The following is a 10,564-nucleotide window of genomic DNA, read 5'->3' on the forward strand; positions in this document are numbered from 1 at the left end:
CACACAGCAACATCATTTAAAAGTGAATCCACTTTTGGTCCATTTAAGGTGTGATGGGTACTCTATTTAAGTTAACCTGGACATCTTTGTGATTATATACACATGATGTAAACCAAAGTGCGACCACTTTCAGTCCTGTTCTCTTCAGTGGGGTCTGACTCATTCCAAGAAGATATCCAATAACACTAATGGACAAGGAATCCTGTTCAGAAACCAAAGCCAGACTTAAGCTAAATTTCACGTTTTCCTCTTCACCCTTCCCCCTTCGTCTTACTCCTAACCTTCACCTTTTGAAACAGAGGACCAAGACGTAGTGGTGAAAAACACACTCATGGAAATGAAACCCCATTTGTTCTGTGCTATGCCACTTCTTGCCACTTGATGGCTGTTATTGTTTATTTTATGACAATGTCACAGTTTTCATGACAGGCAATTTAAAAAAACTAAATAAATCATTAACGAAATGCAGTAAATTGTAGTGAAGTTTGTTCGCTGCTACTCTGACATTGCAGTCTACAGTTGTGTTAGCCGGCTGGTTCGATGAACGATATTGAAATAAAACCACACTCATAACATGGCTAATATAAATTCTGGATGTGGATTAGCTGTCTGATCACTCACGGAATATAGTAAATTGTAGTGAAGTTCCTTTTTTCTGCTAGTCTAACATCGTAGTTTACTCGCGACAGTCACGTTAGCTAGCTCATATAAAGAGCAATTTTGAACAGTTGAACCCAGTAATAATGCTTTATCAGTATCATGCAGCTTCAATCCCCACTTCTAAAAGCTGTGCATTACAAAACATGCTCATTGTAGCCATTAAACCTGACTTCCTCGTTTGATTAAAACATTGCCAGTAGGTTTAAATGTTTTATAAATTGTGCTCCTGAATTAATGTTGCTGATCAATTTGAATTCATTATTATTTATCAAGCTTATCTAGTTTCATTTTTCAGTATCAAATTGTTCAAGTCGGTCTCATGTTTATAGTTTAAATAAAATGTTTTTTTAAATTTCAGGCAAATTGATGCACTTTAAATCTTTAGATCAACAATAAAGTTGTAACTTGATCTATTTCTTTCTTTTTTGTTTTTTGTTTTCCTTTATATTAATAAGGATACAATGTCATGCAGAGGTGTACTTAGAACAATTTTGTAGACAAATTATACTATTTATAGTCGCTGTGGAGAGTGGGGGAGCACAAATTGTTTTCTTCTTCTGAGGGGGCGTAACAGAAAATACTTGAGAAGCACTGCCTTAACCTCAAAGGAGATTTGTGACACCACTTGCTCGACGTGAATGCACACAACTGAGGGCGAAGGGCTAAAAGACAAGGGAAAAAGGGGAGAAATAGGATTTAGTCTTATTGAGATGTGACTCAAAGAATGCTATCACTTTATCACTTCAGCAACCAACAAATTTAAGTTGGGTTACTTAACACACAGCCGTCTGTTGGTTGGTCAGTAACTGTCAATGGAGTGGAATGGGAAGAACACAAAAGATTGTTGAAGATCAGAAAAAACACATTCATTTTTGTTAGTCTGAGCCGTACCGCCTTCGCCTGGTGGAAAAATGGCTCTTTTAAAACACTTTCAGCACCTCAGCCCAGCTGTAAAATACCTTCACATTGTTATGTTACATGGCTTTCGCCTTGTCTCAGCCTAAAAGAATGATAATTACCAGGGTTGGAAAGATTTCTCTCTCAGGCCGCAGCCTTGAGTAAACATGCCTGTGTAACTGCCATAATGGTGGGTGTCTTTTTTTTTTTTTTGGTGCCTGTTTCCACAACCACGGCAATGGCATGTGCACCTTCCCCTCGCCTGGCAGCCCTCTCTCGACCGCTCTGTGCTGCTCTTTGTGTGTACGTTAAAGTTCTCTCACACTCTTGCACCTGGAAGTTCAGCTATCAGCCCTCAGGAATGTCGATATAAATCAGTCTCATAGGGAGTGGTGCGGGTTTGAATTCCTTCTCAGAAATGAAGCATGCAAACACACAAACTGTACAGTACCGGTATACACATATACTGTATGTTATGTGTACTCTAACAACAAGAATCAACATTCCACTTCCTCCAAAAGTAGGCTAACCCACAAAAATATTCCATCTGTCTCTTTTTTTAGTTGGAGCAGGAAATCCAGCGCATTTCTGAGGCCTACGAGAAACTGATGCAGGGCAGCAGCAAGAGAGAGAACCTGGAGCAGACCCTCAGGAGGAGGCTGGTGGCCGAGATCCGCCGTCTGCAGGATTTCAACAGAGACCTTAAGGAGAACTTGGAAAATGCCCGAACGCATGCGGCGAAAGAAGTGCAGGTGGCTGACCACAACCAGCACATCATGACTAAACTCTTGGAGCAAAGTAAGTTAGCTGGTATTGTAATCAATGATTGGATTAAGGTAGCAAGGGGCTCCATTTGTAACCAAGCATGCAGGAATGTCCCTTGCGTAACCTCGATGTGCTTGCTAAGAAGGCTTTAGGATAAGGAATTCAATCCATGCTCTATAAAGAAAGACGGGAAATGAAGTGGCTCTAAATTGCTGCAGTGTGGATAGAAAATGAGCTTCCCTCTCCACCCACCTGTTGTTTGTGTGATTTATGTTGTCTGTGAGAGGAACTGGGCTCAGGAAGAGAGTGGCCATGTTTGTATGGCCTTGATGAGGAATGCTCAGGGCTATGTGGGTCAAAGGGATATGGCCGCTTTCTCCCCTCCTTTCCTCCTTCCTCTCAACATTCCATGAGCGCTTTGCCAAATGAACGTTAGCCACAGTCAAATGAAGAGGTTGTTTTTTCGAGAAAAGATTTGTCAGACCGCCAACTTTCGTCTTACAGATGAGGAGCAGAATGCGGAGCGAGAGCGCATTGAGCGGGAAGTGGAGCGCCTGAAGACCACGGCGGATGAGCAGAGCCTTCGCGCAAAGAGACTGGAGGAGGCTCTGGAGGCAGCACGAGTACGCGGCCGTCAGATGGAGGAGGAGTTGAGGAGGAAGAGGGCCTACGTGGAGAAGGTGGAGAGGCTCCAGAGCGCATTGGCTCAGCTGCAGTCCACCTGCGAGAAGCGTGAGAGCCTGGAGATGAAGCTGAGAACACGGCTGGAGCAGGAGCTCAGGAGTTTGAGGGCGCAGCAGGTATGTCAGGAGCAGAACAATAGTCGCAAAAGTCGGAGTCCATCACTGTCTTTGTCCTTCCTTCAGCGACAGTCCCAACCTCCTGGAGTCACCATCGGCTCCCTGCAGGAGCGCCTCCGCGAGCGCGAGGAACGCATCCTGGCGCTTGAGGCCGACATGGTGCGCTGGGAGCAGAAGTACCTGGAGGAAAGCACCATGAGGCAGTTTGCCATGGAGGTGGCAGCCACAGCAGCCGCCCAGAGGTAATGCCCTCCGCCACCTATTGAAGCTCCAAACATTTAAAATACTCAATTAGAATTTGTGCTAAACTGTTTGGACATTTGCAGAGACACCACCATCATCAACCACTCGCCCTGCCACTCCTCTAACAACAGTTTCAACGAGGACCTGCCAGTTGCAGACTTTCGGAATCAGGAAATGGAGAACAGGTACAAGCCCTTCTTTTCCCACTTGTGTGCCATGCCCGTGTAACGGGAGCCAGCCAGAATAGCTGTGCAGGTGTACGTTAGTAAACTTAAAGAATGTACAAGACGCAGAGCTGCTACACCTGGTCACCTAAGGTGATCTGTACTTAAAGTGCAGCACATGCCTGGAAGGGGTGGGCCCAAGGTCTGGCATGTGTGTTAATGCATCCACACAACATATACCAGGCAATAGAGTACACCTAAATATAAGCTGCACCTAATTTTTGGACACATTTTTACTTTGTATACATTTTTGCCGCACAAATCTATAAGCTGCAGGTGTGCACATAACCAAAGATAATGCCTGTAACACGGCAGACAGTAGCCTACCGGAAAAGTAATTGAGCACGGTATTCTATTCTCTTCGTCCCGCTGAAGTCGTCTTTCTTGGTGTACAGTGGTCTGGCCTTTTGGGGTCCTTTAGTGGTGGTAGATTTCCATTATGTGCGGCGGTTTCCTTTTTAGATGGCTGGATCGATCGTCTTTGGCTTTAGGGCTGTGTTGTGTTTTTTGCGTTTCTTCTCCATGATGAGAGTGAGTCCATAACGCTGCGAATAGCTGAATTAATTATTGTGTGAGTGTCCATCCATCCATCTTGTCCCTCTCGGAGTCTCGGGGGGCTGGAGCCTATCCCAGCTGCACTCAGGCGGAAGGCGGGGTACACCCTGGACCAGTCGCCACCTCATCGCAGGGCCAACACAGATAGACAGACAACTTTCACACACCTGGGCTAATTTAGTGTTGCCAATCAACCTAAGTGCATATCTTTGGAGGTGGGAGGAAGCCGGGGTACCCGGTGAGTCACACAGTCACGGGGAGAACATGCAAACTCCACACAGAAAGACCCAGAGGAATCAAACCCAGGACCTTCTTATTGTGGGGCACCAGCAGTAACCACTGTTCCAGCGTGCTGCCATTGTGTGACTGTGTTTGATTGAATTTGAACAATTTCATTGGTCCACCGTGACCAGTTCAACGGTTTGACGTAACAAGGCTAAATGTATTGCCAGCCTGTGAAGCTCGTGAACCCGGAAAAGTCCATGAATTATCCGCAGTGAGTTTAAAGGGCGGTGTTCAAAGCGTGGGGAAAAAGTAGCTTCTTATTGTTTGTAAATTGAATTAATGGACATTGCTCTGAGGTATTGATAATTGCCTCTTAGAATAATTAAATTAATAGAAAGTCCACTGCAGAGAACTCTGGTTCTCAGCTAATACCGCCAGTATTACATGATAATCACCATCTTGCACAATACAAATAAATAAAACAAACATTTAAAGTTAAAGTACCACAGATAGTCACACACGTACTAGGTGTGGTGAAATTACTCTCTGCATTTGACCCATTCCCTTGTTCCACCCACTGGGAGGTGAAAAGAGCAGTGAGCAGCAGCGGTGGCCACGCTCGGGAATCATTTTGGTGATTTAACCCCCAATTCCAACCCTTGATGCTGAGTGCCAAGCAGGGAGATAACGGGTCACATTTTTATAGTCTTTGGTATGACTCGGCCGGGGTTTGAACTCACGACCTACCAATCTCAGGGCGGACACTCTAACCACAAGGCCGTTTGCCACAAAGTCAGAAATGTTGCAGTGATGCAGAGTTGTGTAATGAAGTGATGGCACACCAAAAAAATACTGTAGATAAGTAGTGTAAGTGTGACTTAAGTTTACACATTTTTTCCAATTTTCTTCATCAGGATCCGCGCCCTGTATGCCCAAATTTTGGAAAAGGACGCCGTGATCAAGATCCTCACTCAGCGGCTCCACCAAGACCAGGGGCGGAAGGATGAGCAGAGACCCCGCACGAACCTATTGAGTGCGGCGGGGGCGCCTTTGCGACTGGCCTCCTCCACACCCTCCATTTTTACCGACAAGAGCGGCACCAAGAGTCGAGGTGAGGAGGTGGAACGGAAAAGCCTTAATAGGGCAGCTGTTAGCATATGTCGTGTGAATTTTAGTTGAGTTAGTTTTGCATGAGTCACATAACAGGGACAGTATGAAAACTAGCAGTTTGTCCTGCATGAACCAGGAAACAAATATACTGATATTTGTGCAATGTCGCCTCTTAGGCAAGAGCCTTTCCGACGATCAGACGTTGCCGAGCCATCAGTTTTCCGCTCACTCCGAACCTGGAACGCTGGAGCGTCAGGCAGAGGGAACTCAAAGCACGGAGGCCTCCGGCGTAAATAAGCTCAACAGCGGTGAGTCATCTCAAAGATATGCACGTTTTGTTTACTAGGTGCTGATCATTCACTCGCCGGCTATTTTAACTGCGGTAATAATTGTTTTCACGAGCGCACGCTCGCAATCAGTTGACTGTAAGGAGTGTCCGACCTGGACTTCATGGCTGTACTCATTGATTAACCACGCTTATGAGACGCTATCGGTGCAATGGTTAAGAAATGATGAAGATCTGCCCACTGAGCACATCTTTCCACACAATAGTGCAGAAAACCTCTGTTAACCTTTAGTCGGCTTCAGATAGCCTTGCTATAAATCCCTAATCCTCTCTCTACTGTACTTTTTGCAGACAAGCCAACGCCAAAGAAGTTGCTATTGAACCCCTTCCGAGGCCTTGAAGAGTTGGAGTCAGAAGCAGTGGAGATATTTATTTAACAAACAAGAACTGAAAGGCCGATAAAGAATTCCCAAAATGTGTGAAAGGTATTGGATGTAAGAGGCCAGAATGTAGTGAGGCGGGACATATATACACACACAAATACAATGTGTGTGTGTGTGTGTTTTTTAGAGAAAGAGCTGAGCTCAGACTCACTTACTTAAAGCTGGCGTGCTGCAGGCAGTCAGCCCAGCTTGAAACAAGTGGACTCTTCCCAGGTACTTGGACAGTATTTTGGATGTGACGTATTTATAAGACATACTGTATAAATCCATATAATTGCTGCTTCCCCTTTTCTTTATGACCATTCTATGTCCTAGTGAATTACAAAGCTGCATATTTATCTTATGGTGGATTTCACATAAGCCCAAATATTAACTTAAGCCTTGTGGAGATCCTGTCAATATTCACCCCCCCTACCTTTCCAACAAAATGTGGATGTTAACCTGAGTAACCTCATTTCCAGCGTGTTTGGAATACGTCCCGTTGCTCACTAATTTATAACACATGCAAACACTGTTGAATGACGTGATCTTCATGGCCTGGCAGCTGGCTCTGCAGAGGCCTGGAGGCACGTGAGCAGATGACTTTTATTGTACAAATGACTGGTTTCTCTTCGCCAAACTGACATGGACCTGATGTTTGTACAGACGTAGGGGGAGAGGTGTTTCATCATGGTTGATTTCATCATATTCTGCTGTTCCATAGATGATCGGTGTGTGTATGTATGTGAGGTTAAGAGTGTGTTCTCCTCCAATGGCCTTTCTGCTGGTCCAGAAGCCTTTTGCGGGGTTTAAAGACAACACAATTTGTTTTTTTTTGTTTTTGTTTACTGTGAGCTTTGAACTAACAAACAGGTTAATTATTATTATTATTATTATTATTATTATTATTATTGTTATTAAATTTATTTTTTATTCAGAGATATGTATTACTATTGTAGATAATATAGTGCTTTGAGCAGGATGCCAAAGAGTTTATTGTATGTTTTGTTGTAAGTTATGTGCCGACAATCACGGTCAAGTCAAGCTGTACACAACCAACCGACTTCCGAGAGTCATTTCTGTGAACTTCAAACAGTATGAAGGGTTTTTTTACCGTTGAATTTCACTCGACATTTCATACAGCAATAAAACTTTTGAATTTATACCAGTTGGTCTCCTGGATTTTTGAAAAGGGTTGTTCCATCTGCACTCAAAGGCCACATACATTATAAAAATAAACATATATGTATATTTAAATTTCACTACAATTTTACCTTTTTTAAATTCCTTTATATATATATATATATATATATATATATATATATATATATATATATATATATATATATATATATATATATATATGTATATATGTATATACAATGTATAAATATACATGTGTGTATATATATATATATATATATATATATATATAATATATATATATATATATATATATACCGTAATATACATGTGTATAAATATACATGTATATACAAATATATATATATATACACAAATATAATATGAATCCTTCCATTCATCTTCACGGGGCGGTGTGGATCAGTTGGTAGAGTGACCATGCCAGCAATTTCAGGGTTCCAGGTTAAATTCCAGCTTATGCCATCCTCGTCACTTTACCCCACTGTTCCCAGTGCCACCCTTTCTGGTTTAATTGTAGCTTAAGCTGCTTTGTGTCTCTACAGAAAAAGCGCTATGTAAATATAATTCGCTTCACATCTTTCTTTTTAAAGTTGTTTTGTACAATACAGTTGACTGTTAAGTTGAAGGTTCTTACAAATGAGACATTGTAAATATGAAAATAATATAATATATAATTATAATTATAGGAAAATATTAATTCTTAAATACTTTTTAACAAATATTGTAATATTATTAAAAAAAAGTTAGCATTCTTAATACTAACAGTCAATAGATTTTTAAATATGATTTTATCAATACATTGTATTTACCTTGTTTTCTTAGGTTGTCTTGACATTATAGAAAGGCTTGTGTAGGTATGTATGTATATTTGTATAAATGGTATATATATATATATACATATATATATACATATATATATATATATATATATATATATATATATATAGACATGCATATATATATGTATTTATGTATATAAATATATGTATGTATAAATATAATTTATTAGTGATGAACAATTATATCTATCTGCGATTAATCGCGATTCATTTTGAAATAACAATGAACAAACTGCAATTATTTGTGACTACATATTTTATATTTAATTATATATATATATATATATATATATATATATATATATGATTGAATAGTACTGTAACTATTAATACATTTTATAATTATGAATAAAAATAGTTATTTTTTATAGTATTATAATATTTATAATACTTTATATAATTATGTATATCTTATATTAAAATATCATGAAAAAAAAAATATATGTATATTATTTGTAAAAATAAATAGTGTATTACAATACCTGCAATTCAGAAATAAATACATAAAAATACTATAACATTTTTAATATAAAAAATAAATAATATAGTTTGATATTGATTGGCAGTGTCAGATTATTGTTGTTATTATTGTATCATACTGATATCTGTTTCTAAGGAAATATATTGTAATATATATTTTTTGACTCCGTTTGCTTGATCATAATAAATAATGAGCATTATTATGCCTACCAAGGCCAAGTTTTCTTTCATATTAGCGCTCATAGGAATTTGCAGGTACACTTAACGTTGTGGTCTGTGAGCACCTGGTAAAACCACCTGTGTGCTTAAAATATATCCTCATCATCATTACATTATCATAACCATCTTCCTCCTGGTTCACTTTACATCCTCATTCCTGCAGGATTGGCTCCGCCGCAGAGAAGATCATTCTTTTCGTTAACGACAACCAGAGCTGCATTCTTTTCACTTTAACGGACCGACGTCCTCTCTCTTGTTTGCTCGCTGGCTGCCACCAAGTGCGTGCTCGTCGTGCGTGGCATTCTTGTTGCGACATGTAACCTTATATGTGGCAAAGAAAGGGCATGTCCCGCTCAGATTAGCTGCTGGGGCTATTTGAAATTCCCCATGCCGTGCCGCGCACCTTCACCGACATGTGCCGCATTCCTTTACTTTTATTATCTTTGATTTATAACCCATGCCCAAGAAGTGTTTATGAGCTATTTTGGCGACGCGGCCTATTAGATTGATATGACAAAATAGGGAGCTCTCAAAACAAGACTCCTTTTCCCTCAACAGCCACAAACGTCATCACCCACATACTTTACAGATGGATGTTTTTTCTACTTTCTTTTTATTTCACTTGGTTTTATTCTGTTTGTTTTACTACAGTACAGCACAACAAAAAGACTTTATATTGCTTCCTTGATCATGGAATGCATGCTGTGAACACAGCAAGTCCAAATGGGATTGACATTCTGGTTTGCAACTGTAACATTCTTATGGGAACACTTCACACAACAATTTTGGCGCATGTGTGTGGGAGAACTTTTGCTCATTCAGTCATAAGTCTACGTGTAAGGTCAAAGGTGCGATTGGCCTCATGGCTCACCATCTCTGTTCTAGTTCCTTCAAATGTGTTTGATGAGGTTCTCTCACAATAAAATCTTATATGGCCTTGCTTTGGAAAAAGAAGGACATTCCCCAAAATGTTAAGCATACAGTTTTCCAAATTTTGTCATGTACAGTCGTGGTCAAAGGTTTACATACACTTGTAAAGACCATAATGTCATGGCTGTCTTGAGTTTCCAATATTTTGTACAACTCTTATTTTTTTTGTGATAGAGTGACTGGAACACGTACATGTTGGTCACAAAAAACATTCATGAAGTTTGGTTCTTTTATGAATTTATTATGTGTCTACTGAAAATGTGACCAAATCTGCTGTGTCAAAAGTATACATACAGCAATGTTAATATTTGCTTACATGTCCCTTGGCAAGTTTCACTGCAATAAGACGCTGTTGGTAGCCATCCACAAGCTTCTGGCAAGCTACTGGTTGAATTTTTGACCACTCCTCTTGACAAAATTCGTGCAGTTCAGTTGGTTTTCTGACATGGACTTGTTTCTTCAGCATTGTCCACACATTTAAGTCAGGACTTTAGAAAGGCCATTCTAAAACCTTAATTCTAGCCTGATTTAGCCACTCTTTTACCACTTTTGACGTGTGTTTGGGGTCATTGTCCTGTTGGAACACCCAACTGCACCCAAGACCCAACCTCCAAACTGATGATTTTAGGTTGTCCTAAAGAATTTGGAGGTAATCCTCCTTTTTCATTGTCCCATTTACTCTCTGTAAAACATCAGTTCCATTGGCAGCAAAACAGGCCCAGAGCATAATACTACACCCACCATG

The 10,564-nt window shown here is 40.4% G+C and overlaps 1 protein-coding gene across 5 annotated transcripts in view; it reads left to right on the top strand.

Moving 5' to 3' along the window:
• The window catches only part of LOC133618752 (angiomotin-like 2a), a 64,552-nt gene extending 57,202 nt beyond the window's left edge, over positions 1-7,350 (top strand). For 4 of the 5 annotated variants that reach the window (XM_072915193.1, XM_061979409.2, XM_061979408.2 and 1 more), the window contains 6 exons: positions 2,121-2,355; positions 2,827-3,364; positions 3,449-3,550; positions 5,284-5,480; positions 5,656-5,787; positions 6,117-7,350. In XM_072915193.1, coding sequence (XP_072771294.1) covers positions 2,121-2,355; positions 2,827-3,364; positions 3,449-3,550; positions 5,284-5,480; positions 5,656-5,787; positions 6,117-6,202 — 1,290 coding nt within the window. In that variant the 3' untranslated portion in view covers positions 6,203-7,350. The remainder of the gene's footprint in view (positions 1-2,120; positions 2,356-2,826; positions 3,365-3,448; positions 3,551-5,283; positions 5,481-5,655; positions 5,788-6,116) is intronic. The other variant, XM_061979410.2, reaches the window with a different exon arrangement.
• Positions 7,351-10,564: the final 3,214 nt, after the last annotated feature.

This window comes from Nerophis lumbriciformis, linkage group LG19 (assembly GCF_033978685.3).
Source record: "Nerophis lumbriciformis linkage group LG19, RoL_Nlum_v2.1, whole genome shotgun sequence".
Taxonomy (NCBI): Eukaryota; Metazoa; Chordata; class Actinopteri; order Syngnathiformes; family Syngnathidae; genus Nerophis; species Nerophis lumbriciformis.